This window comes from Phalacrocorax carbo, chromosome 16, assembly GCF_963921805.1.
Source record: "Phalacrocorax carbo chromosome 16, bPhaCar2.1, whole genome shotgun sequence".
Lineage (NCBI taxonomy): Eukaryota > Metazoa > Chordata > Aves > Suliformes > Phalacrocoracidae > Phalacrocorax > Phalacrocorax carbo.
In genome coordinates this window covers 11921473-11949170 of record NC_087528.1, presented here as the reverse complement: position 1 = coordinate 11949170, position 27698 = coordinate 11921473, and the positions used below count along the sequence as shown (strand labels likewise).

The following is a 27698-nucleotide window of genomic DNA, read 5'->3' as shown; positions in this document are numbered from 1 at the left end:
TCTGCTGGAAAATACCGGTTTCCCTAATCATTTCTAACAGAGCTTGAAATAATCATGGGATTTTGATATTTTCCTCCTGTCTGCCTCGACACCTTCACAGCAGGGCAGCTCTAGGTTGAACGCTCAACCCTCTGGCTGCTCCACAGCAGGAACACGCCAACGCTGCCCTGCCACAGCAGGGACGGCCACGCTGCCGAAGGGCAGGTCGCTTTATGGGCTGCTCAGAGCAGGCAACACACAAGGGCCTTCTCACATGATCGGTCCCCACAGATGCGTTGCCTTCTTGCTATTTTTCATGTTTGAGTTGACTCAGCGATAGCTGTAAAAGCCAGCACCAATGCATCAACTGGATTTGCACTGCGCTCTGAGAAAGCCAAACCTAGAATAACGGAATGGATTTGATCAAAGTCTACAGTTTCACCACCCGCAGCAGGTGTTGCACTGACAGCGTCTGGTTACACAAAGCCAACAAACCACAAAGGGAAACGCGTGCTTTGGCCGTACCAAACACCGCACCGGAGAACAAAGGCAAGCAGAAACCAACCTCTACACCTCTCCTGAACAAACGCTCACAAACCACGGATACACAGGTGAATGCACAAAGCTATCAGTTAAACTTCGAGTATCTTTTACCTGCTCCACGAGACACAAAGTAAACAAGCTAGAGAAAAAAATACCTTATTTTCTACAGTTACAGTCGGACACAATGCTCACATCAGTACCCAATTTTTTACTGTACAGTAGCTTCAAAACTGTCCCTGCCTTTTTCAAGAGCACAGCGCTGCAAAGGGGCTGGTTTGCAAAGAGCATCAGCACAAAGGCTCACTTATTTCTTCAAAAGTGCGAGGAGTTGAAAGTATATGAAGTTTCGTTCTAAGGCTGAGGGCTGACATATTGCCAAAAGGTAAGGAGCACTCTCAGGAGGGCTCTAACGCTCCCCTCCCACGCGTAACCTTACCTGCGCATGTACGAAACGCAGCGCTGTGTATTTGCTACAGAAAAGGTCCAGTGAATACAGTGCATTAGGAAGCACCCGCCACTTAGAAGCACAAGCTAAAAATTTTTTTAAAAATAGGTATTTCTATCACACATCTGTACTGGAGAAGTACAGCTGCACTGTGTGGAGGCAGCTCTCCCTACACCACGGTCAGCAGAAGCGAGGAAGCTCTGCTCAGCCACGTCGTACGACCCAGACCACACCTGCAGCATCGTGCAGGGCTTACAGACAGAGCACAGCCCCTTGCGTGACCCACAGCCAGCCTAAGACGTCTGCGCCTGCTGCCTTAAAGCTTCCCACTCATCAACAAAATAGGTGCCTGGGCCCAACGGATGTGATTCATATAAAACTTCCCAGAACGTATGTTCACTTTTTAAAAAATACAAGGCTTTAAACCAAAGTTTTACCAATTACAGTCCATGCTCGAGAGTAATTTCGCTGACCATGGAAATACAGCAAGCCCTGCAAACTCGGGGACTGCAGCTCCGCTGCTCTCCTGCACCATTTTGCAGGACAACATTACCTGAATCTGCAAAGGAAAAATTAGGAAGAACAAATGCAATTACCTGCACTGGAACTTCGCCAAACCACTAACTCTCACAGACGGCAGTGTTTAGTGACCCACGTGGGGCCAGGAGGCAGGTAGGTCATACTCCGAGAGCAGGGCTTTTCATTTTTTTGCATGAATGTTGGCTCAGTGCTAATAGAGATCAAAACACGCGATCGTGAGGATGCTTCTGACGTTGTCCCTCAACACATGCCACTTCAGTTCTGACACACCCCGGCCCTAACCCTCTCCTAAGGTGGAAGATCTACAACCCATCTGCCTGCAGAGGACAGAGGAAATGGCAGCTTCATTTTCTTGGCTGGAGCCTGGCCAGCAGCTTAGGAACAAGGCTTACTTATTGCTGCCCCTTTCCGCCTCTCTCTCCTCCAGCAACTCATTCGTTGGGCAGTTTAAACACATTGAAAGAAAAAAGCGTCTCAAAGAAAAATCAACATTCACAACAGAGATGAAGAGGCAGGAGAGAGTGAGCCTCATCAGCAGAGCCTTTAGACCACCTGTAGCATGTGCAGAGCTCCAGGCTGAACCCAGGCTACTCTCTCTTGACCAGTGGGGACGTCACCGAAAAGCCGGGGCAAAGAGGAGGAACAAGGAGAAAAGGGAGGGTGGGTTATGCTGTTTGAATCGGGAAATGAAAGAGACGTGTAACAAATTCACAGGAACCTCTCAATTCTGCTGCTCAACAAGCATTAACTCGGTATTTTAGTGAGACGTAAAAGCACCTGGATGTAAAGTAGCTGCAAGGAGCATCTCAGCAAAACACGTGCTTAAGCAGAAACCGAAGCTACCAAAAACTGTGAAGTACAGCCAAGAGGAGCGAATACTCGCAAGTGCAGTTCCACAGGCAAAAGCTGGTGCTGACCTAACTGGAAATGGATAAAAGGCAAAAGGCCATTAACAAAGCACTACGAACAACCCATCCTTCATTATCCTCCGCACACTGAGTTTGCAGGACTGCAACATCCGCAGCAAAAGATGTCTTGGTATATAATTATGTATATGTGTGTATATATATTATATACCAAGTCTATGCCGAACACGGTTTGTATGTTACGGACACAGCGCACCAGTGTGACTCCCACCTAACCCGACTCACGTGCTGCTAATAATTCATTTACTCAGGGAAGAGGCCTGAATTTCACACGTCAAGGAAAGTCTCTGCCTTTCTCCCTGATCAGACAGACACCGCCAGGGACAGATTCCTTCTAAGATCCTGTGAGAGATGACAAATATGACTCCGTCCACATACAAGAACTGCATAAGGGAGCACAACTTGCAGGCTATCAACCATAATTATTTTTCCCCGGCAGTGAAGGACATACCAAAGCGGAAATCAAAACGTGAAGGCCCCCGCTGACAGCTGCACAATATGATCACTGGGGACCATTTGAAGCTTAAGCCTCTTCCTGACAGTTTTCTTTCCAACAATTTGCGTAGACCTTGTACAGTGGCATCCATTGGTCCAACCCAGTGGCTGACTCTGCTAGGTGACTTGGTCAGTACTACCTCTGCCAAGCAACTCTCCAGTCCCTCACCCCCCCAGCTTTGTAGACAGATATGATACCATCACTAAAAAAAACACGATTTCTAAGCAAATGAAACCACATCTTGCTACACGCAGAGGTAAATTTAAAATTATCTTCAGACAGTCATGCACAAATTGCACTGTTTGTGGTTAATAAGTAATGCCATACCTTATCACATCTGGTTCTGTGCCTTCATTCTTATAAGATGCCTGAAGTTGCTTCTGTCGCGTGAGAAGGTCATCCACCAAATTCTGCCTCCTGTCTCCCTCCAGCTGTGTGCTGATGACACTTGGTTAAGGACCAAACTTTAAAACTCTGAAAAACTGTAATTTTATTATAAAACAACACCTGTTATACATTCTGAAAATAAAACAGACCTCCTGACCATCAAAATTAACTACAGTAACTATTTTAACTCAAGAAAAGGCTGTAGCATCTAAGAGAAGGATAGGTCATGTTTCTGGAGGGAATCTGCTGTTATTCTAAATGTGTTTGTTTCATTTACATCTCTCAAAGAAAAAGCTTCATACAGTGACCAAAGAGTGATCTTCAGGTCATCATCTCAAAGTAATAAGAGAACTGGAAGCCTATTTACTGCCAAATCGGCATAAGTTTTAAGAATAGCATTTCCCCCTCCAGAATCCAAGATAGTTCTTTCATTACCACTAACAAGTTCTACGCAGCGATCTTGTCTGTAACATCGACCACAAATAACAGTAGTACTGCATGGGTTCAGCTCAGGGAAGGATGAGTCTCCTTAAAAGAGCTCCAACTTATACTGTTATGATATAAACGGGGCAGGCCCAAACAAAACAGAGCTTTTAAAAATCAGGAGGGTACTTCACATCGTATTTCACTGGAGGCTCACAACAGAGCCAGTGAGTAGCTCCCAGCCAAGTGATCAGTGAACAACCACAAATTTACTTTGAGCATCTGTATCCACTTGCAATTCATCAGCAGAACAGCCCAACAGCCACTGATGAGGCAGAAAAACAATTCATGCAGTATCTCTGAAAGACAAGATGCCCTGAAGCGCTGCGGCTTCGACAGGGGACACGTGTTTGCTTTTTTTAATTAATCTTAGTGACATTTGGAAGGACTGCTGACTCTCTCCCAGGTACTGTTCAGCAGATTACGCAACAGCTGAACTGATTTCTGTACGTTTTCTGCCACGGCAGTAGCATTTGTCTGCTCTCAAGCACTCACTGGACAGGAAAGTTTTACCGCTGGCCACCAGCGCGGCACTCGGGGGGCCTGTCCTTAGAAGGGATTTCTGCTATAGTAAGCTTGAAATTAAACATTCATTCATTCAATCAGATTGCTGCTGGATGTCAGGGAGGTGGACGCACTCCTTTGACTCCTTAAGCCTGACCATCGCAGCATATCCAAGCAGGCCACAGGGTAACCGTCCTAGAAGAAAACCTGTGATTTCTTTCTAAGGCATATTTTAAAGCATTTTGACATCATTCTGAAGATGCAGCTCCGTTGCTCCTTAACTCAGTCCAAGTCCGGGCTGCCACATCCCTGCCCACACTCTGAACAAGGCTTCATCCTTCCTTTTTGCAAGCGCTGGCGCTCCTGCAGCCAGCGACTGAGCCAAGAGAAAACAACAGATTAGTCCTCTGCCAGACGAGTGACCTTAGCCCACAACCCAGGCACTCCCTCAGCAGCGTGCGCGGGGCACGGGCGGGACAACGGCAGCCCTGAGGTTATTCAGACCATCCCGTTACGCTTCCCTCCGACACAAAGGCACGCAAAGCCAGCCTCCTGCCCTCCAAACCATGCCCAGGCTCCCACCTCTTCCTGCACTACAGTGGCAATGAAAATATTAAACAGCAGCACGGACAAAGTTCTAGTGACAAAGCCTTCTAAAAGTGGAACGAGGGAAAAACCCTAACTGCATGGCAGAACAATTAGAGCATATTTTCCACTCTCCCCCACAATACGGAAAGGTCAGTGAGTTCGTGTTTACGCGGATACATCTGGCGTGTTGACACAGCCCGAAGCAGTAAGTCCTTCAGCTGATCGATCTTCTCTCTGAGATTCTGCAACGACGATCTGATAATCACATTGAGCTGAAGGGGAAGAAAGAGATTTTATTTTTGGTCTCAGTTATATTTGCATAAAACTTAGTACTACTACATGCAGGTGACAGTATATTTAACTTCAGCTATACTGGGATGAAGGACTCCGTTCTGAACCAGGAAAGCCTGCCACAGGGAGCGATACAGTTAACTGGTTCGGACTGCTTACAAAATAGTGAGATAAACAGTACCAGTTTCACAAACACAATTCTAATGTATTAATGCTGTTTAATATGGAGCGATTTCTTTCAAGTCTTTATAAACACTCCTTTATACGGGCAAAACATTTCAGCACATTTTAATATTTTCCAGTTAGTTCTCCAGTTCTTTCCTCTGATCTTTAACACAAACACAGGCGCCAGCTTCTTCTGCCACCAGGTTTCTTTCCCAGCCCCCCAGATTAGAGGGAAGGTTGCTACAGGTTCAGACGTTCCCTCTGCTGAACTCCTCCAGACTTCAGAGATCCCAGTGAAACTCAGATTTCCTCCATTTCCCTTCTCAGCAGCACCTACGGCTCCCGAGCCTTTCTCACAAGTGACCTGTCTCAGATACGCCTGTTCTTACTAAAAACGTAGTTAAGTCGGCCGCATTCTTCCCTGCTGCAAGCGAGCCCGAGGTCTGCGGGAATCCTCTCTCTCCCCGCCCTGTCCCCAGTTAGGCTGACATTATCCTCTGGGTTTTTCCTCCTTCAGTGTTATTTTTTTTCATTCCAGTTATGTAGAACATACTGAGAAAAAAAACCACTGTAACTGTAATTAACTATGCAAGCCATCCTAATTAAGACTTTATGTGTTTCTTGTTTACAAGCCCCGCTGTGGGTTATAATGGTTAGCAGCCTCAGACGCTCTGCGGGACGAACTAGTAACAGAGAAGGAATATTTGCTTTGACTCTCATTCCTGCATTCTCAAAGGCACGGAGGCAGCAGCCAGACACCACAGCCTCACCGAGGGGTCGCAGCGCTGCCTCAGGACCTGCAGAGGGCTGGGGCGGGAGTTCCCCAAAACCCCACCTGACAGCATCCGAAGTTTAAATCCCTCCGACTCAGCGAGGCTTGTTCTCACACGCGACCAAAGACAACGACAGAAAGCAGATGCAGCCACGCTGAAGCAGTCTCGAGAGCACACAGCCACGCACAGAGCTGCAAAACCCGCCTCCAGACCCAAAGCAGCACAACTCTAAGGCAATGCTTCTGCAGCCAGGCTGGGTATAAATGCTTTTAGGAGAGTTCAAGCCGCCGCGTACCCTCTAGCTCAACAATTAGTTGATAAAAGGTCTTTTCCTTTCACACGTACATTTCTTGCACTCATGTCCAGGTGGGGGACGCTGCATTTAATTGGCCCAGACAGCAAAGTAGCATAAAGGTATGGATGTGCAAGGAAGTCGCCCAGCACACAGACTCTGGCCCCGAAACCGCAGTGCCCTAACAAAAGATTTCACTTCCGTTAAAGAAAAAAATTTAAAAAAGAAAGCAGGGGAAGTTTTAAGCTCAGCTCAGCAGAGCAGAGTTCAGATGGTAAAGGCTGGCTTGAAATCTTTCCCTACAGGGTGGGGTTTTTTTTTTCCATTTTAAATTCTACGCTCTATCTTTCGCTCAGCAATAAGCAATAAGTGTTTTTAGCCATGCTAATGGCAAAATACTATAAAAATAAAATCTTGTTTACATTCTCCCTACTGGGCAAATATCGTACAAAGACTTTTTACCCATTAAAGCATTTGGGAGTAATAGAATATATGACTGCTCAGCCGTGGATTCCTCAACATCCATTCCTGTTATGAAAACAACCCTCTCATTGTTGGAAACTTGTTTATAGTAGAATCAAACACCGCCGAACATTCATATTTAACTGTTAATGGATTAAAGGGAAGCTGCACTTGGAAAACACAGGGCGTGGAACAAATGATTTTATGAAGAAAGAAGCCAACCATGAAATGTTTCCATAAAACACAATCGAGGAGAGTTACGGTACGAGAAGGGCTTCAAATAACACTAATGCGCCGTTTTCTTGGGGGGTTTTGGAACACGTCACAGATTGCAACGATGCAAACAGAGAACTTTGTCCTCTACAAATACAGATGAGCTGAGCTGCAATCTCTTTATTAGTCTTCTGCTGCTTGAGTACGTATCTGTACAATTTCTAGTACTTCATCATGTTGGAAGAAGGGAGTTTAATCACCACCCCTAAGTTTCCCTCTCAATTCTACAGCTAGAGGAAATATCTCCCTCAAATCCCACTTATTTGGGCCTTCTGAAACTTCTCTTCAATTCATGCCAAATTTGAGGCATTCATTAAAAAGCACCGATAACGGCACAAAGCCTACACAGCTTTCTCCAACATTTCATCAACGGAAACATTTCAAAATTGACATTTTATTTTAAAAGCTATCAGCAAAGAGGCTGGCAAAGAAGATTTGGTGATCGCACATCACGTTACAACCCCGCTATAAAGAGGGGCAGAGTCTACAAAATAAAGCAGTGGGGTTTTAATTACGCACGTCATTATAAAAGACTAACTCGATGCATGGATTTTCATCTCAATGCAGTGAAGGGAGAAGTTAACAACACGATCTCTGGGGCGTGCGATCCAGCAGGTGCCTACGCTCCTCGAAGGAAAGGACGAGGCTTTGAGTCTTAAAGCAAGCAGCATCCTGAGAGTCATCTTATTTTATTTTTTAAACAGGAAGTGTGAAAAGGTGGAGAACATAATACTGCTGAGTAAGCTCTAACTTCTGCTTCTCGTTCATATTTAACTCTGGCCTTCTGTTTTGTTAGGAGCGTAGCTAAAAGAGGCTGCAAAATTCATTATTCATCTGATCTACAGCCACTACAGAAAGGAAGCAAGCCAGCCTCGTGGGGAAAAAATATCTGTTCAACATTTACACAGAAAGGAGTGCACAGAAGCTGACACGCATCCCAACATCTCTTAGATTCAGGATCTCTGAAAACAGTTCTCTTCCTGGCAGCAGCAGCCCTGAGCAGCCAGGAGGGTGTGCCCGACGCTCCCACGGCTTCTCCTTTTCTCTTTTTGCAAAACCAGTGTAAAAGACTCATTACTGTTAAGTCCAGGATTATTTTCGTGACACTGAAAAACTACCGTTAATTTAGAAATCGTATTCTTGTTTTCTTTACAGCAATCTTAAAGAACACACCATTAATATTCGGTTCCTGCCATTAAACATAAGTTTTAATCTGCGGATTCTGAGCTGGCTGCAAGGACGCCCTGCCAGAGCAGGGTCCCCGGGCTACCGCAGGCGGTGGGGCATCACCCCTTCCCCGCAGCCCCCCCGGCCACGTCGCTCGGCCCACGCACCCACCCGGGCAGCGGCCGCTTCCCTCTGCGGCCGGGGAGGCAGGAAATCCAGCACTTACAGCTTCCCAAGCACATCTGCCTCCTACAAATTTAATGCTTAACCCGTATTTAGAACGATTGAAAAAAATCTAGCTAAAAATGTCAGAGCTGTTGGCAGAGGAGTACCTTGGCTGAACTCTCCCCGTTCCTTTGGTATCGGTTACGCTCCTGGATTTTCTCAGCGATGTCCTGGGCGATCTGGCAAGTGGCATCGTACAGCGAGAGCCTGGAAGGGAGGCGGCCGTGAGCCCTCCGGTCCCTGCCCGGGCTCCCCCCGCCGCCCCTGGGCCTCCCCGGCAGCGAGACGCCGTGTGCCTGACCCCAGCAGAGGGACAGCCGGCAGCACGCAGAGAGCTGCTTTTAGGTTTTCCTAAAAGGAGCTTTTTTTTAGGAAAAAAAGCACTCTGCAGGGAAAGGACACCCTCCCGCCCCCGCACACGGCCGGAGCGCGGCCTGGCGCCGCGCAGCCCGAGGCTCTGCGCCCCCCACCAGCCTCGCCCGCCGCCCGCTGAGGGGCTCCGCGGGCCGCCGAGGAGCGCTGACCCCCGCACCGCGGCACCGGCCCGGGGAGGCGCCAGCACGGCCCGGGGTGCCCGAGCGGGGCCGGGAGAACCGGGGTGCGGAGGGGTGGCGGGGCCCAGCCCGGGGTAACCCCACCGCAACCACCCCAGCGCTCACCAGGGGTCCGGGGCCATCATCGCCGCCGCCGCCGCCGACCGGAAGAGCCCCGCACTTCCGGCCCGGGTCAGCTGACGACGGTGTCCGCCGAGGCCCAAACCCCGCCGTGCGCAGGCGCCGTGCGCGGGGGCGGAGACTGCGCGGTGCGGGGGCGCGGGATGTGCGGGGCGCGGGGGCGCGGGATGCGCGGTGCGGGGGGCGCGGGGCGCCTGGCGTAGCACGGCAGAGGTGCACAGCGCGCAGCCGTGGCTGTCCCCAGCCCCGCCCTGGCCCTCCCGCTGTGGGGACATCCCCCTAGCAGGGCCCGGGCACCGGCGTGGCCCCGCTCGGCTTTGCTCAGCGCTGCCAGGGGTGGGAGCAGGGCTGGGGGGTGCTGCCGCCCCCCGGTGCCCGCGCCGCGGGCCGAGGCCAGGCAGGAGGGGCAGAGCCCCCACAGCTCGGGGCGACGGAGACCCCTCGCCCGCCGCCGCCCCCTCCGCTGCCTGCATCGCCACAGCATCGCGTTTCCCCTGCAGCCAGGGCCCCCTCGGAAACCTCTGTAATGTCTCGGGGCACGACTGGGACCCCCAGAGTACTCGGTGCTTTTCCTAAAGCTCAGGGGGGATTTGGGATCTGTGCGGCCTGCACCCAGCGATGCCGCTGCGTAGGGAGGGACGAGGGCTCGCGCATCAGGCCGGGCCCGGGGTGCCACACACCTCCCACCTTTGCTGCTGAGGAAGAAGGAAATCCTTTATATTTCCAATTTTGCATGTTGATGACAAGCTTTGAACTCAGCAGCAGCTCCTCGGGGCATTGATGGTCTCCTGCATGCAGCTCGCACCCAGCCCAGGTGCCTTGATGCCATCGGGCACCTGCGCATTGCTATTGCAGCCCTGCTCAACGCATCCATCAGCGGCCTGGGCGAAGGGACAGAGCGTCCCCTCAGCGAGTTCGCTGACGGCACCAAGCTGGGAGGGGTGGCTGACACAGCAGGGGCTGTGCTGGCACCCAGCGAGGGCTGGGCAGGCTGGAGAGCTGGGCCCGCGGGAGCCGCGGGGAATTCACCCGGAGCCAGTGCCAGGTCCTGCCCCTGGGGAGGAACAACCAACCCCCCGCACCAGCACAGGCTGGGGGGGCCCTGCTGGAGAGCGGCTCTGCTGAGAGGCCCTGGGGGTGCTGGGGGGCAGCGAGGTGACTCTGAGCCAGCACCCGGCCCCTGGGGCCAAGGGGGCCAGCGGTGCCCTGGGGTGCATGGAAAGGCGTGTGGCCAGCAGGGCAAGGGGGGTTCTCCTCCCCCTCTGCTCTGCCCCAGTGAGGCCACACCTGGGGGGCTGCATCCAGTTCTGGGCCCCCCAGTTCCAGAAGGGCAGGGAGCTGCTGGAGCAAGGCCAGCGCAGAGCTGCCAAGGGGATCAGGGGCTGGAGCATCTCCCTTGTGAGGAAAGGCTGAGAGACCTGGGCTTGTTCAGCCTGGAGAAGAGAAGGCTGAGGGGGGGTCTCATCAGTGCTTATAAATATCTGAAGGGCGGGTGTCAGGGGGATGGGGCCGGGCTCTTTTCAGCGGTGCCCAACGCCAGGCCAAGGGGCCACGGGCACAAGCTGGAACACGGGAAGTTCCACTTAAGTATGGGAAAAAACCCCTTCCCTGTGCGGGTGCCTGAGCAGGGGCACAGGCTGCCCAGAGAGGCTGTGGGGTCCCTTCCCTGGGGACATTCACCCCCCGCCTGGACGCGGCCCTGTGCCCCTGCTCTGGGGGTGCCTGCTCCAGCAGGGGGTGGGACGGGGTGAGCTCCAGAGGGCCCTGCCAACCCCTGCCATTCTGTGAGTCTGTAATTGTGGTAATAATATGGTCTGGATTAAAATGTACAGCTATAAGCACCCTGATAGATGGCAGCCAAAACCGTGCTGGGGGAGCCTCTGTACATCGGGCTGGAGATCTGGGACAGAGAAAACCAGGTGGCAGAGGAAGTGAGGGGATGCAGCTGCGCTCTCGGGGACCAGGAGATGGCAGAAAGATGCTTGGGTCGGGAGCAAAACCGTGTCCAAGCCCATTGTATCTTTCTCATTTTCCAGGAGCTCCTTTCATCTTCCAGAGAAGCACAAAATGCACTGGAAGATGCAAAGTTCCAGCCTAACGAAAGGACCGGCTGCTCAGTGCTTTGGCAATTTCACTGGCCTCTGTAATTCTGTGAAGTAACAGCTCTGAGTGTCAGAGCAGTTTATTTCTGAGCGGTGAAGTCTGGAGGGACCAGACAAGTGCTGGGAAGCAGGAATCGTGACTCTGCATCCCAACAGTGTTATCCCCATGTTACTGCACACCAGGATCCACTACAGCGATTCGCAAGTTAAGAAAGGAGCGGAGTCTTTTATGGGAAAGGTGGATTTTTTTCATTTTTGCAGGATTTTTGCACCAGCATTAAATAGCAGCATAACAGGAGGCAAGGCCTTGGCGCCTGGCACCCCAGCGGGGTCACACCATCCGGCACCGTGTGGGACACGTCCCAGCGCTGCATCTTCCCAGAGGGCTGCCTGCCCTCCTGGTTAGTGTCTCTCTGAAGCACCCCTACCCTCCTTCCACCATCCTTCCTCCCCTCTTCCACCCTCCCTTCCTCCTTCCTCCTCCCTTCCTTTCCTTCCTCTCTCAACCTTCCCCCTTTCCTTCCTCCATCCCTCATCCTTCCTCCTTCCTCCTATCCTTCCTCCTTCCTCCTTTCCTTCCTCCTTTGGACTTGATGATCTTAAGGATCTTTTCCAACCTTAACGAGTCTATGATTCCCTCCCTTCCCCTTTCTTTCCCCCTCCCTCCCTTCCTCCCTCCATCCCTCTTGCTTCCTCTCCCCTTCCTTCCCCCCTTCCCTCCCTCCTCCTTCCCCTCCCCACTGCCACATGAACCCAAGCCCGAGCAGTGCCTTACCCTCTCCCTTTCCCACCAGCTGTTCCCCCGGGCACGGCTGCTCCAGCCCCATGGGCTCCCCGTGGCCTTTTCTCCCTGCCTCCCACCTTTCCCTTCCCTAAGGCAGCCACCGTTTCCCTCCTCCAAATCCTCAGCCCCATCCCCTGTCCCTGCACATTCCCAAATGACATTCACTGCCTGCCCCTGCCCACGCCGATGTCCCTGTCCCCTCGTCCCTGTCCCCCCGCCAGCAGCAGCAGGCAGGGCCGGGCTGCCGGGAAGCCTCTGCGATGCTGGTCGGTGTTGACGCTGTCAATATTTTGGCTGCACAGGGCTCTGCAGCAACCGGGCGGCGGGCGCAGGCCCTCGCTTGTGCAGCAGCCTCCGTCCAAGCCCAACGAGCCTTCCCCACACCTGATCCGCCGGGATTTGGCCTCTCCTCTTTCTTTTGGGTGCGACTGATGATGTAAATCAACGCACCTACGAACATCGGTTACAGATGCCCGAAAAACCGCAGCAAGGCACTGATAGCGAGGTTTTATCGCCCTCATAACGTGGGGGAGCTACGGCGCTGCTGCGGCGTGCCCCGGTACCGAGCGCGTCCTCGTCAGCGTATCTGCAGGCGGCTGCAGCGCCCGCTGTGCTCCCCGCGGGTGCTCGGACCGGCACCGAGGCCCATTTGCCTGGGCTGGGACAGCTTTTGAGTGCTGAGCAAGAGCAGCCAGAGGTGCGATGGGGAGCAAGCGCCGCCGGAGCGATGCCGCCCCCGGGGCTGGTTCAGGAGGTGCTGAGCACCCCCAGGCACCCCCTCATGTCACGTTTGCTCTCTGGGGGCGGCTGGGCAGGGCTAGGGTATGTGCCGGGGCGGGGAGAGGGACGCAGACCCCTCTTGCCACGGGACGGGGCTGCCGCAGACGGGCTGGCACCGACACTCCGCGATGGGCGCTCAGGACCGTGAGGCCACGGCCGAGGAAGACCCACGTGCCGGATGTGTCCTGGGCATGAAGCGAAGCAGCGTAGGGTGGCTTGGGGAGCCCCCGGTGCGGGCTCCATCCCCGGGGCGACGGCTCTTCGCACATCCGAATCGGGCGGGCTCCTCTCACAGGCCGTTAGCATAAAACATTTATGGCCTTCCGCTGTGCTGCTCATCCGGAGCCAGCACGACCTCTACATATTTAATTTTTTTGCCATTAAAAGTGCAGGAAGCGATGATCCATTTCTTGCCGTCCCTAATTCCCTTCCATCTCCTCTCTCGGCGTGGAGCGGAGCGCCTGCTGGGGAGCAGGCAGGCGGATGGGGGGCCTGCGGGAGGATTTAGAGCTGCTTCAGTCTGGCAGGGAGAGGCATCTGCTGCCCTAGAAAAAGCAAACGAGGAGAAGGCAGCCAGCAAGGTGCTGGGGAAAGGCAGCAGGACCTGCTGCTGTAAGAGCCTGGGCAATTGGTTTGAGTTGGAGAGAGAATAAACAACCCCTCGGCGCTGGGAAGCAGAGCGGGGTGCAGCATGAGGAGCCCCAGAGCAGAGCTGGGGGCCATCACCTGCCCCTTCGGATGCGGCGTGCGGAGCAGAGCTGCCCGCGGGGCGCAGAGTAGGAGCCTCCCGCGGCGCAACAGCCCCTCGCCGCCCGCCCAGCACAGCACCCTGGGGTCCCTTTGCTGACACAGCCCCTCGCCCCCCTTCCTCTGGCTCCCAGGCAGCAAAGGGAGAGAGACACGAGGAGAGCCATGCCGCTCCCGTCAGACACTGGCACATCACAGAGGAGGTGCTTCATCCAGAAAGGAGACGGTTTGCAGAGGGACCGCTCCTGTTTGGGGGCAGATGCCCGAGACCACCGGTGCTGGCAGATGCTCGGGTGCGCTGCAGGTGCAGGCAGACCCCACAGGCGGGGAGGTGAGGCAGGAAGGATCCACAGTTGCTGTTACCAGAGGAGAAAAAATCAGATTTTTTAAGGAAAAAAAAATCTTTAAAAATTTGAAGATGCCTATAAAAATGCCCACTTTTAAGTGCAGCCTGAACTGTGAGTACTCCAGGTGGCAATGTCGGATCGGTGCGATGTTGCCGGGAGCATCTCTCGGCTGTTGGAGGGTACTTTTCCTCCAACTCAGCTCTTGCCTGTAAATACAACATACGGTTTGTAATTCTGCAAAGCATTTTGAGGCAAAAGTCAATCAATAACAACCATTTCAAAGCGGGGACAGACTGGAAACGCTGAAGCACCAGAATTGTGCCTGCAGCTGTGCTCCTGCTGAGGAACTGTGTACGTGGGAGGCACAGGGTGCTGTGGGGTGCTCATCTGCATCGCCCTGAATTTCCCCTGGCCGGTGCCAAAGAAGTGCCGCCAACACGGCTGGCTCAGCCCCAGCGCACCCATCCCCAAAAAGCGTCCCTAAGGGCGCACGGGGTGCTTGCAGAAGGGCGTCACTCAGTCCTCGTGGCCCCAGTCTCTCCCTTGTCACCCAGTTCCTGACACTTGCTGCTCATGTGTTTCTCTTTCTGACTCCCCCGGGACCATCCAGCGGGAAGCGGTTGCAAACCCACTCGCTGTGTTGATTTTTCCTTCCTTCAAGGACGGGCGATTGCCATGGCAGGCGTTTCGGCAGCGCCGGCCCTCCCTCGCCCCCGCGGCACCTTCCCTGCCCCGTGACACTGGCAAAGGGAGCGAACCCCAGAGCGGGAAAATGAAGGTTATCCTTGGGAAAAATAAATGATTAAGTTTAATGGTCGTGTTGCTGGTTTGATGGCTATCTCATCCCACGGGGTGTTTACATCCCCGTCCCCGGCCTCGGCGCAGAATTGGGCCAGGAAGGGGCGACACGGGTACAGGAGCTGCTCCACCCCTCGCCCTATTTACACCAAATAAACCCCCTGTACCGGCAGGCTGGCACTCACCTTAAAAGTCAGGGCAGGTGATGGGGACGGAGGGGACCTGGCAGCGGGGCACACCGGAGCCAGGGCACATGCTGCAGGTGGGGCTCAGCCTGCCCCGCTCCCCCGGGGGGGCGGCCGGCAGCTGCCCCGTGGCCGAAGATGATCACACGGGCACCGGGCAAGGTGAGTGAGCTGCAGCCGGGGACAGCCGCACTTCTCGCGCTGGGGGAGATGCAGGAGGCTCCAGCCAGCCCCAGCGGAGGAGAGGGGCTGGGGCAGATCCACATTTCTTTCCCCGGCCAGGGCCAGGGCACTGGCGCCTGGGTAGGCTCCGGTTGACGTTCCTCGGTACTCGGGGCAGGGCAGCACCTTTGTCACGCAGCGGCTGCAAGGACAAGGTGAATTTGAGGACCACAGCGGTGCAAACAGCCCCGCGTTAAACCCAGTATTCATTTTAGCCTGGTTTCTGTGGCCAGAATCCTGAGTGACTGTACTCGGGGTCTGTCTGTCTTCAAAGTAGGGAGTCAGGCTGAGCAGCAACCGGTTAAAATTGCTGCCCTTTCCCTGAACCAGAACTGAACCTGATCTGCTGGTTTTGCTGAACTTGAGCAGGGGCCAAACTGAACTGGAGAGCAGGAGCCAGAGCCGGACCCAGCCAGGGAGCAGCCCGGGCACCTGGACCCCTTCAACGTGCCACCACGTGCTGCCATGCACACCGCACACGGGGCCAGGACCGTGCTGTCCCCTCCGTCCCCTTGGAGCCAGAGCAGAGAGGTTTGGCTCGGTGCAAATCCATCCTAGACTCCCCAACCCAACTGAGCACATCCAAGATAAATACATCAGAGAATTAATGTGTGTGCTAATCCACTTTGTCCTTGCCAATTAATCACTGCCTAGCAGAATCCACCCACGCAGAGACAACTCCCGTCTCCTTGTACAGGGTTTGGAGCTGAGCTCTCTCGCAATCCCAGGGAAAATGCTGCTCGCTTCTCTCTAGGAGGAGCTCAAACTCTGCTCTTCTCAGAACAGGGCTGGCGGCTGCCACAGCCCCGCCATGGTGCATGGTGCTGTGTGTGGGAGCCTCCCCCGAGGCTCCCCTGGGGACCTTCTGTCTCCAGGGGGCCTCCAAGCTGCTCACCAGCCCCTGCGTGCAGTCCCCTGGACGGGGTCTCCCCAGGTGCAAGGGGGCATGTGGGAAACTGGGACCCTTTGGCACCCTGCAGACCACCCCCACACCCTTGGCAAGCCCCTCTCGCAGCACCTTCTCCTTGTGCCCTGTCTGAAGCACCCGAGCGGCCAGAGGGGTCGGGAGACTTTTTTGGGAGACTTTTTCAGGGGACTTTGGCAGGAGGCAGTAAAAGGGAGGGCAAACACCTGAGGCTGGCTTTGCCCGCTTCATCTGGGCTCGTAGCAGCCTGGTCCTGGGCTGCTGGAGCCAGACAGGACACCGCCTCCTGCCTGGCTCTGTCCCTGGGAGGGGACACAACGCAAACGGTCCCTCTCACCCTCAGCATTGCTCGGGCCCCCGCTGCCCGTGAGGTCCCTCCTCACCCCTGCAGAGCTGGGCTGGGACCGAGCTGCTCCTTACCCTTGGTGGTGTAACGCTGCTGTCCCACGGTCATCCCCAGGGAACAGGGACTGTGTCCCTGCTCTCTCCACCTCCCTCTCGGCAGGTCACAGGCCGGGAAGTCAGGAGCTTTTTGAGGGGTGCAATGCCCCTTGCGGAGTGAAGAGGCAGCCCTGACACCCAGCTGGTACCTGGCCCCACACTCCCCTGAGCCCCTGGACAGCGGTTTCACCACTCCTGAGCTGATGTGAGCAGGCAAGGGCAAAGCAAGCAGCTCCAGCCAGACAAAGCCTTCTGAAAACCTTCCCTTTGCAGGGGGAAGAACAGCTATTGAAATACAAGACGTTGCTTAAGACCTCAAAGCGCCATCAGCCAGGGTGAAATGCTGTCAGCTGGGGCGGTGACCTATGTTGAATAAAAGGTCTTTGTCCTGCAGAGATGTTTGGCTCATCTCCAGTCACCGTGGTGATCACATCTGAGGCTGACACCTGGGACATCGACGCTTCCTCCTGTCTGGGCTGTGGACAGTTTGTGGACTGGGACAGGATGCCAGACCCGGAGCAACAGGCACATATCCCCGGAGACATCCTCAGCAAGCCCCCGAAGGAGCTGAAGAAGCTGGCAAGAGACGGCTACTGGGCAGCGAGCCGAGCTCTGAGAGCTCAGGTCTACCACCAGCTCATCCAGCAGGTCGCCTGCCGGCTCGTCACCCCAGATGCTCTCGTCTACAGGGATGTGGCGAGTCGGCTCTTTGGGAAGCTGAGCGTGAGCTCCCACCCTCTGCCCGAGTTTCTGGAGGGGTGCTCCATGCCCACGTATTGCCTCAACTTGGAAGGCATCACCGCCTTGAAGAAGATCCTCATCTGTGTTGGCAACCTTTTCCCCGACATAACCTACAGCCCCATCCTCCCCTCTCTGGTGGCTCTGCTGCTGCACTACAGCGAAGACGAAGCTCAGTGCTTCGAGAACATCTCTCGCCTCATAGCCAGCAACGCTCCCCACACCAGCTACATTGACCAGTCCTTTCTGGCCCACCAGGCCTCCTGCATGACTTTTGGGGATCTGGCCAACAAACACTGCCCAGCAGCTCACAAACTCATAGCCAGCACCTCTGAGAACGTCTTTGAGGTCTACTCTGAATGGTTATCGTGGCTCTTTCACGACCTCCCCTTCAGTTATGCCATCCGCGTCTTTGATGTCTATCTGCTGGAGGGGCAGAAGGTTCTCTACCGCATTGCTCTGGCCTTGCTGAAGCAGTACAGGCTCTCGGTGACCTCCGAGCTGGAGGGGACCGGCATCAAGGCAGACCTGCAGGCTTTCGTGCAGAACATTGCTGAGCACGTGACTGTCGACAAACTCCTGGAGAGAGCCTTTGGCATCCGGCTGTTCTCCCGCAAGGAAATCTGGCTTCTCCAGATGGCCAACAGGAAGGCGTTAATGGAGAGGGGCATAACCATGGTGCAGAGCAGGTAAGGAGACCTCTCTGTTTGCCAGCTCTTGGGGCTAAGCAGACAAAATACGAGTTACACTGAAGATACAATATGGGGGGAACTTCAGGTATCTCCCACAGCTTTGGCTACGCCGGGTGCCTCGCAGCCTCTCGTGGGGGACCCTGTTAGGAGGCACTGTATGCTTTGAGCTAGCGATGCCAACAGAAAGCTCATGATGCAAAAAGCATGACAAAGCCTGATGCACGGGGGCTGCACCCCTAAAAGCAGACGGGCACCCTGGCTTGGCAGTAACGGGCATCGTCCCTCACGCAGGCAGTCCTTCCACCTGGCCGTGGACATGCAGAACTTCAGCTCCAGCATTGTAACGGCTCAGGAGATGCGCATCGTCTGGTCCTGGATCCCTGAGCGCTTCTCCCTCTTCCCCCCGCTGCTGCTCTTCTCCACCTCAGAAGACGGGTGCAGCCTGCAGAGGTAAAGCATCATCTGTCTGTCGGGTCAGGTTGTGTTGGATGGGCCAGGCGTAAAACTGGGTACGGGTTGGTGGTGTAGAAAGGAGCAACATGTAGTGCCCACAGGACACACCTGAGGTCTCCTGGGGGCTCTCTTGGGCTTGACTCAAGATCTTGAGTGTGGTCCGGGCCAGCGCTGGCGGTAGGGGAGAGGGCTGAGGCTCGGTCAGATGGCAATCAGCAACTCGGCACCGCACGGGGAACATTGAGCCCTGCGGATGTGCTGTGCAGCCGGACGTCGCCATGTGCCATGCCATGCCAGGCACGCTACGATCGGCCAGGTCCAGCCAGCACACCATCCCCAGGGCTGCAGCTCCCTCCCAGTGGCATGGAGCACAGGGCGACTGCTGGATGCTGCAGTCAGTGCTGTGGCTCAAAACTCAGCTGGAAAATAAGTTTGCCATTGACTTCCCAAGCCATGAAGTGGCAAAAGCCTTTCAGTGCGCTGAGGCTGCCTTTGCATGAACGTTTTCAGGCAGGGAACCCAAACCTGCTCCTCTGTAGGAGCATGCTAAGCTGAGGGGTTGCACTCGCAGGGGAGGCAGAGCTCAGGGCAGGGGCAGACAGCACGTGGGTATATCCTGCGATGGGGAAGACATCAAACCCTCTAAACACAAGTTAAGAGAACCCAAGTGTCATGGCCAATGCCCAAAACCGCAACAGAAAGACCAGTGTCAGTGCTGGAGACAGCCCAGGGCCCAGTGACACCCAGTGCCGTGGCCATGGAGCGAAGGGCGCGGTGGGAAGCCGCGACATCCCCGCAACACTCAGTGCTGGAGCATCTCTCCACTGAGATGCAGCTTGGTGCTGACTGGGAAGGGATGCTGGGCTGCCCAGGGATGGGGTGCTGCCGACGGCACCCCGGTTCTCAGGGCAGCGTTTAAAGCAGGGCTGCGGTGGTAGTGCCTCCCTTAGCACCACCAGCGTGCTCCCCCAGCCTGGGAGAGGCGAGCAGGCACCCCGTGGTGCAGTGGTGCAGCCCCATCCTGAGGGGCACAGCCCTGCACCCTTCCAAGGCAGGAACGGGGTGCAGAGCCCAGGTTATGAAACACAACCGGATTCATAGCAAGCTCATTTGGTAAACTCCCCCCATGGAGCATCCCCTCCCAGCCTGGTGCCTGAGGGTAGGGTGGGAGGATTTAGTGTTTGGATTTATCTGAGCTATTACCTGCTTCACCAAGCAAAAACGATGACTTGAGATGTCCCATAAGCCAACTCCCTCCATTCCTGCACAAATACTGAAGCTGCTCAAGCTACGTGATTATGAGTTTCTGCTGCTCTCCTTCCACGAGCTCCCTCGGGCCAGTTGCCAGCACAGCAACAGGCTGAGAAGAGCTGCCACCACTCTCCTCTGCCCTTCACAGCCTCGTGCTCGCTGCATGCCTGGGCTCCCCGCACGGCACGCTGGCCCCCCCCCGGGTCTCAGCCCCACACCGACCCGGCCTCCATGTATATCTCTGCAGGTTTTACACGTGCTGTGAAGGCTACGAACCGACGGTGCTGCTCATAAAAACAACAGAGGGGGAGGTAAGTATTTCCTGAGCAGGGAAGCGGGCTGCGCTGGTGCCAATGTGGGGAAGGGGACAGGGTGTTTGACCCCACCAGCACTTCTTGGAGCAGCCACAGGGCTGCATGGTCCCCCTCCTGCCCTGCCCTGGGGTCTGTCCCAGCTCCCGGGAGAGCACAAATTGCACCCCCAGCACCAAGAGCCACCTTAGGCATGGGCTGGGCTAAAGGGTGCTGCTGGGGGAAAGCAGAGGTGTCAGTGAGATGGGGAGAGGCCATGAGTGGTACTCTTTTATCACAAATATAGACTAAATCATTAAGTCCTTGCTCAGCAGACTTCCCTGAAGTCAGCAGATGCTTTGCCTGAGCTAGGACTTGCTTTCAATGCATTAAATGCAAGGATCTCTCTCTGATCACAAGAGCAGCCACACAAGGGAAATGGAGGAGAAATGAGGACAGCTTGTACAATATTTGAAAGTCGTGAAGTAACTGCAAAAAACCCTAGCCCAGGGACTCTGAGAGTGGCTCATAAACCTGTATTTTATCTCTCCACTCTTCACCAACCAGCGGAGGCAAGTTCTACAAATTGTCCAGGCATCCCAAAGATTTATTGACCTACCAGTCCTGATTTCCCAAGTCTGACACTTCAGCATGGTGCAGAGATAAACACCCTGCCACCCCCCAGGGCCTTGTGCAGACAAGGGAAGGTGACTTATAAAACAGTGTTTCCTGCATGTTTTAGCTCATTTTATACCTTAGCCAGTACCAAGGACAGGCACGAGCTCCCACCTCTCGGTAGGTCCCCTCCAGCCATGGTCAAGTCAAGGACATCCACACCAGGGTCAGCCTGACCACAGGTGGAAGAAAGCCTTGTAGGTAAAAAAAGTGTGTTACCTGAGTCTTTGCCATTTTAAAAAACATTTTCTCTAAAGACTTATAAAATGGGTGATCACCTCGCCACTGTCCAGGGGCCAGCTGAGGACAAGGGACTCCGAGACCCTCGTCCTCAGCACGTTGCAATACTGTTCGTATAACGGTCTGAGCCACACAGTTGTTCCTTTCCATTGCCAGGAGCTGGGGCGGGCTCAGGGGCCGGAGGCACAGCTCGGACTCCCAAGCCTAAGCGGGGGAACGCACCAGCACAGCCGAACCGGCCCTGCTCAGTCAAGCAGCACGCAGCTCACTGCAATCGCCTCTGCTGCACAAGGGCAACCCCGCAAATCTCCCAGAGCCCCTCTTAGGCACTGAAGCCGAGCGGTCACATCCAGAGCACCAGTGACTTGTCAGTGCAGGACTGAGGAGGCAGAGCAGAATTTGGGTCTCCAACTCCCCTGGGGGACCTTGCAGAGCCTTCCCCTCCTGAACGCACATGCGATGGCCGGTGTTTCTGGGGCTTGCTCTGGTCCCCCGCTGACTCCCGGCAGCACTGACGGTGCCCTGTGCTCTCTCCCGAAGGTGTGCGGGGCGTTTCTCTCCTCTGACTGGAGTGAAAGGAAAAAGAACGGGGCGACATCAGGCTTTTTTGGGACAGGGGAGTGCTTTGTGTTCACTGTAAGTCACATTTTATTTCTGCGTTTGCCCTTATGGGTTTGTCTGTTAATTACTTTTTCCTTTACCCCTCTGACAACTCAGGGCATGGCGGCACCAAGCTGCTTCCTTACCACAGTCCCACCGCCGCCCCTTAGCTCTGGCAGGAGGCAGCAGCATAGAAATTGCTCTGCTGGATCAAACGGAGACCGAACTCCTGCCTTGGGCAAGCCGGCTTGCCCTGAGCCCCCGAGGCAACGTGCGATAACCCCGGGTGGGACTCGAGCACCCTCCTGGGATGACAGCTGGGCAGCAGGCGCTGCAGGGCGCGTTTCTGCCCTCTTTGCTCAAGGCAGCTCCTGGATGAAGCATTCCAAAATCAGCCCTGGCGTCCCTGCAGAGGGAGCAGGCTGAGTTGGTCCAAGAGACCCTGGGGGCAAAGTCCAGCATCCACCCAGTATCCTAGCAGTGTCCATCCAGCATCCGCTGGCTATGTGGGCAGTGCAGGCTTGCCCATCTCCGGAAGTGACTGGCAAAGACAAAACCAACTTCTCAGACACAGCTGCTGCCAGAGCAGCTCTGGCATGGCCAGGATGCCTTGTCCCCTCCCCACCCGGGATCCAGACCTGGCACACGGCATTGGCTTCCCCCAGAAATGGAGAGGTGCCCCAAAGGACAGGGCTTACCACATTTCTCCTGCTTTCCAGGTGCGCCCTGAGACAGAGAGGTATGAGTGGGTGTTCATCAAGAAGCCGGAGCTGGCCAAAGCCGTGCCACGCTCACGGCAGCGGTCACCTTCTCCCTTTCCTGCGTCCCTCCTCGGCTCCTCCCCAGACAGCCGCAGCACCAGCTCAAACCACCTCACCGTGCCCACGCCGCAGAGGAGAGGCCGTCTCTCCCCATTTCTGGCCATCAGGCATTTCCTTCTGCCTTCCAAAACAGCCTCCATGTTCATGTCTGGGTCACGGGAAGGGATCATCATTGGTAATTACCCATCCACTGACGTGCTGCTGCTGTGGCCAAAAGGGGCTCTACTCCAGATTAAAATCCAAGCTGCCTGTAGAGGCAAAGACCTCCTAGTTTAGGATATGAACTCGAAGTCAGGGGAGATTAAGTCATCCTCCTCTTCCCCAGATTAGTAGGAGAGTGCAAAGCTGCACAAGGGCAAGGCTGCTCCTTCTGAGAGCCCCAGTGGGGCTGTGCCAGCCAAGGGGGAGCACCACGGCCCAAACCTCCCAGCGAGGTTTGCCCCCTCAGGGCTGCTGTGTCCTTTCCCAGCCCTTCCCTCCGCTTTGCGCGGGATGGAGAGGAGCAGCAGGCGGGGATCAGCCTGAGGAAGGGCCAGGCATGGTCACCCAGAGCGGACAGGCCAGCTGCCTGCCTGCACTGCTGTCTGCCGGGTCATGCTTGGGCATGGGGGTTGAATCTTTGCACCCTGCCACTGCAGGGTGGGCTCAGCAGAGGACCGCAGCAAATCCTGCAGCCCTGATGGCTGCCTCTGCCTCCCCTCCAGCCCTCAGGAGAGTGATCAGGGCAAGCCTGGCTGCAGGGACCCAAGGAGCTTTCCTTGTTCTCCAGCTCTCCAAGCAGTTTAATAATGCAGCTTGTGCTCGTGCAAGCTCTCACATTGGGTGCTGTGTGCCAGCTCCCTGCAGGCAGCTCTCCGGCAGCTCTGCCCCCACGCTGACAACCCGATTAGCAGAGAAGGCAGCTCAGGGCGTCCCCAGCCCAGCTCTGCACTGTGGCCAGAGGACAGAAAGCCAGGAGATGGGCGCAGTCCTGAGAGACCTCAGCAGCCGGGCCAGCGTCCCTGCTTGAGCAGCGACAGGGGGAGAGCAGATTCTCACCGCCTTGCTTGCTTTTGCAGGTGGAGGGGGAGGCCAAGCTCTGTCCCTCGACGCCAACCTGCTCTGGGGGCGCACGGAGCACTGCGAGACCTTCGATAACCCTCCTCTCTGCCAAGAGAACTTCAAGGTGCAGCTCTTGGAAGTGTGGGGCTTTCAAAACACCTAGGTCCTGTGGGGGATGGCCTCTCACCATGCCACCCTCGGAGACAGGGACCCCTCGCCGCACCAGCCGCCGCCCCAGCCTGCCTGCTGCAGTCTCTGCCGGCAGTGCTGTGGGCTTCTGCACTCGCCATCCTCGCCTCCACAGTCAGTGCTGTGGTGGTGTGGAGAAAGGGCAATGCAATACCAGCAATGGGAATGTGGGTGCTGCCTTTGGGGACTTTTGAGGTCTCCTCCCGCAGTTTAGACCCAGCCTGCTCCACCCAGTCTGGCCCACTTTAGGATGCTGGAGGTCCAATGTTTCTCACACCTCCCTGGCCTGTCTGCAGCTTGGGGGCCAAAAGTGGTACCCCAGCACAGGCAGACTTTGTAGGAATTTTCAGCCTAGGAAAAACCCAATGCCAAGGTACAAAGCTCACCAGAAACACTCTCAGACCCTGCGTCCCTCTGGCCCCAAGCCCGGCGCCACCCTTCAGGCCACACGCAGAGTTCTGCAGCCTTTGCAGGTTACCAGGCCTCCCCTGGCATCAGGCACTGATCACCATCCAACGCAGCACGAGAGACTCTCTTTGTCCGTAGCTGAAACTGCTGATCGGTTATTAGCAAAGTCCTACCCGGTGTTTATACACCGGCAGCCAACAAGAACCCCCAGCTGTGTACCTGCCTTGTCATTTTTGTATTAAATTGGAGATCTATATTCACCACAAAGGGCTGATGTAAGACTGTGAGCAGTGGATACATACAAGCCTTAACCAGCGTGCCCCAACTGCCTGGGGTCAGGACAATGGGAGACATGCCATTTTAAAACCTGAAACGAGAACGTGTACACGCAGCTCGGTCAGACAACGCAATCCCCACAGGAGGGCTGCAGACTACAGAGATACCATTCTGGCTGAAGGATGAGAACATCTCCCACATCCAAATATACTTTCCTCTTGTGGTTTTATCTTTCATATATTCCACTTCTTGAGCTATTCAGAGCAGGAGCTATCGCTGCCTCGGTGATTGCTTCCTGCGACGGCAGGAGGATGCGGGCAGGAACAGGCGACGGTGCCGAGCTCATGCCACACCAGCCATGCGGCAGACCTAGGGTTCGCTCGTAGCCTTCCAAGGGTACCAGGGTAAGGCGAGGAGGTGAGGCACAGCCCTCCACACCCTCACACCTGGCCTTTGCCTACAGAGCTCAGACGAAATACCACCACAGAATTACTCTTTCTCTTCAATAAAAAAGCTCTGCTAGGGTGCCCTCAGTATTCCTTTCTTTCCAACATCACGTACTGGACTCTCTGTCTGGTGGAAAGTTTTCCCTGGGAGTCCCCCTCCCCTACCAAGAGGCATGTACAGGGTGCATGAGATGCCTGGAAGTGCAATGCCTTTCATTAGCAACCTGGCCTGACCTCCTCTCAGCAGCCTTCAGAGTATTTCCTTGTAAGGGGCAAGCAGGCCCCAACTAATGTACTAAAATACCAGTTGCTGGGGCTGTATCGCACAGGCTGTGGATGGCTCTGACGCGGTGGCAGAGCCTGCGAGTCCTGTGGAGGCTGTGCATGCTGTGTCCATACGCTGCCCGCCGATTAGAGCCGTAAATCCCAACAGATGTCAGTGCGCTTATTGCATTTGCTGCCTGTCATCTGACCAGCGCCATAGCCATTTCTGAAAGGGATGCTACAGTCGTTTCTTCTGATGCTTTAATTCATTACTGAATAACATTCCAAACTCTTGGAGAATTAAAAAAAACCTGAAACTGCACAGGGAAGGGTGAGGAGATGTGTAAGGGGATATAAAGAGATCTTTCACCTGTGCGGTGCATGAGCACAGCAGGGTCAGCAGGGACCAAACCGCTGCTCCTGGCGGCTCTGGGTGAGCCGGGGCTGGGAGAGGGGCGAGGGGCAGCACCAGCTATGTCCACCCCTTGCCAGCAGCCATAGCGGGCAGCGGCTGGGCCTCTCACCCTCTCAGCCCTACTGGAAATCGCCCTGACAGTGCAGCACCCTGGGGCTGCTGCCCGCACCGCAGGCTAGGCCAGGTCCTGCGCCCCGAGGGCAGGCTGCTCAGCCACGCTTGGTTCATTAGAATCATAGGATGCCCTGAGTTGGAAGGACCCACAAGGACCATCGAGTCCAACCCCTGTCCCTGCACAGGACACCCCAAATTCACACCGTGTCTCTGAGGGCCTTGTCCAAGTGCTTCTGGAATATCGCCAGGCTGGTGCCGTGATGCCTCCCTGGGGAGCCTGTTCCAGTGCTCCACCACCCTCGGGGGGAAGAACCTTCTCCTAATGCCCAGCCTAACCCTCCCCTGGCACATCTCCCTGCCATTCCCTCGGGGCCTGGCGTTGGGCACCAGAGAGCAGAGACCAGCCCTGCCCCTCCTCCTCCCCTCAGGAGGGAGCTGCAGAGCGCCATGAGGCTGCCCTCGGCCTCCTCTGCTCCAGCTGAACAAACCCAGGGGCTTCAGCCGCTCCTCGCACGGTTTCCCCTCTAAACCCTTCCCCAACTCCAGCCTCCTCTGGACACTCTCCAGTAGCTTTATACCCTCAATGTCCCGTGGTGCCCAACGCTGCCCACAGCACTCGGGGTGAGGCCGCCCCAGCGCGGGGCAGAGCGGGACAGTCCCCCCCTCGCCTGGCTGCGATGCAGGGCTCGGTGCCCCCCCAGGGCACGGCTGGCCCTCTTGGCTGCCAGGGCACGCTGGTGGCTCGTGTTCAACTTGCCGTCGAGCAGAGCCCCAGGCCCCTCCCTGCAGAGCTGCTCCCCAGCCCCTCGCTCCCCAGGCTGTCTGTACAGCCAGGGCTGCCGTGCCTCAGGTGCAAAATCTGGCACTTGCCCTTGTTCAACTCAATACGGTTGGTGATTGCCCAGCTGTCCAGACCTCACTGCAGGGCCTCTCTGCCCTCGAGAGTGTCATAGAATCATACAGTCATTAAGGTTGGAAAAGACCTCTAGGATCATCAAGTCCAACCTCCAACCCAACACCCCCAGGCCTCCTAAACCATGCCCTGAAGTGACACGTCTACACGGTGTTTTGATCACCCCCAGGGACGGTGACCCCCCCACCTCTCTGGGCAGCCTGTGCCAGGGCCTGACCGCTCTGGCAGGGAAGGCATTTTCCCTAATACCCAACCTAAACCTCCCCTGATGCAGCTTGAGGCCATTCCCTCTCACCTGTCACTGGTGACTTGGGAGCAGAGACCAGCCCCCCCCTCACTCCAGCCCCTCTCAGGCAGCTGCAGAGAGCGAGAAGGGCTCCCCTCAGCCCCCCCTTCTCCAGGCTAAACCCCCCCAGCCCCCTCAGCTGCCCCCCAGCACACTTGTGCTCCAGACCCTGCCCCAGCCCCGCTGCCCTTCTCTGGACACGCTCCAGCCCCTCAAGGCCCTTCTTGTCCCGAGGGGCCCAAACCTGAGCCCAGCATTCGAGGCGGGGCCTCCCCAGGGCCGAGCACAGGGGCCCCATCCCTGCCTGGCTCCTGCTGGCCACCCCAGGGCTGACACAAGCCCGGGGGCTGGTGGCCTCCTTGGCCACCCGGGCACTGCTGGCTCATGCCCAGCCGGCTGTCAGCCAGCCCCCCCAGGGCCTTCTCCGCCGGGCACTTCCCAGCCCCTCTGCCCCAGGCCTGGGGCGCTGCCTGGGGTTGGTGTGACCCAAGGGCAGGACCTGGCACTGGGCCTTGTTAAACCTCACACAGTTGACCTTGGCCCATCGATCCAGCCTGTCCAGGTCCCTCTGCAGAGCCTTCCTGCCCTCGAGCAGATCGACACTTTGCCCAGGTTAGTGTCAACAGCTCCTCCCAATTTTGTGTCATCAGCAAAATTAATTAGTATACCTTCCAGTCATTTATGAGGAGACTAAAGAGCACCAGCCCCAAGATGGATCCCTGCAGAACCCCACTCTTGTCCGCCCGCCAGCCCGTTGCTCACCCGCTGCAGTACGCGTTTGTTCAGCTGTGGGGGGGGCGTTTCGTCCAGCGGGAGCCTGTGACAGACCGTACCGCAGGCCGACCGGTGCGCCACGGCCCCTCCGCCGCATCCCCACGGGCGGCGCGGGAGGGGGCGGGGGGGGCGCGGCGGGCCCGCCGAGCCGCCTCGGGGCGCGGGGGCAGACCGCCGCCCGCCGCCCCACACCGCCCCCTGCCGGCCGGGCGGGGGCCGGGGCGCGGCGGGGCCCGGCGCGCAGGCGCGGTTGCCATGGCGGCGCGTC

General features: G+C 56.1%; 2 protein-coding genes and 1 long non-coding RNA gene across 5 annotated transcripts in view; 1 reads left to right on the top strand and 2 right to left on the bottom strand.

The window, feature by feature from the left end:
* Positions 1–9284, bottom strand: part of STX8 (syntaxin 8) — a 107877-nt gene extending 98593 nt beyond the window's left edge. For both annotated transcript variants that reach the window (XM_064466954.1, XM_064466956.1), the window contains exons 1-4: positions 9199–9284; positions 8647–8746; positions 5069–5163; positions 3257–3367 (exon numbers count right to left, since the gene is read on the bottom strand). In XM_064466954.1, the coding sequence (XP_064323024.1) occupies positions 3257–3367; positions 5069–5163; positions 8647–8746; positions 9199–9218 (326 nt within the window). In that variant the 5' untranslated portion in view covers positions 9219–9284. The remainder of the gene's footprint in view (positions 1–3256; positions 3368–5068; positions 5164–8646; positions 8747–9198) is intronic.
* A 2780-nt stretch (positions 9285–12064) lies between these two features.
* LOC135315945 (uncharacterized) lies at positions 12065–27601 on the bottom strand. 2 transcript variants are annotated; one of them, XR_010375436.1, is made up of 4 exons: positions 27419–27601; positions 14957–15320; positions 14065–14179; positions 12065–13982 (listed from the first exon to the last, which is right to left on the bottom strand). It is a non-coding gene; the product is annotated as an uncharacterized LOC135315945 (long non-coding RNA). The 2 variants fall into 2 exon arrangements; XR_010375435.1 differs by having other exon boundaries at positions 12065–14179.
* On the top strand, positions 16949–24729 carry LOC104047221 (TBC1 domain family member 24). The gene is made up of 6 exons (XM_064467068.1): positions 16949–17971; positions 18266–18424; positions 19926–19989; positions 21424–21519; positions 22203–22479; positions 23363–24729. Exons 1-6 carry the CDS (start codon positions 17049–17051, stop codon positions 23506–23508), a joined length of 1665 nt encoding a protein of 554 aa, XP_064323138.1. The 5' UTR covers positions 16949–17048; the 3' UTR covers positions 23509–24729.
* Positions 27602–27698: the final 97 nt, after the last annotated feature.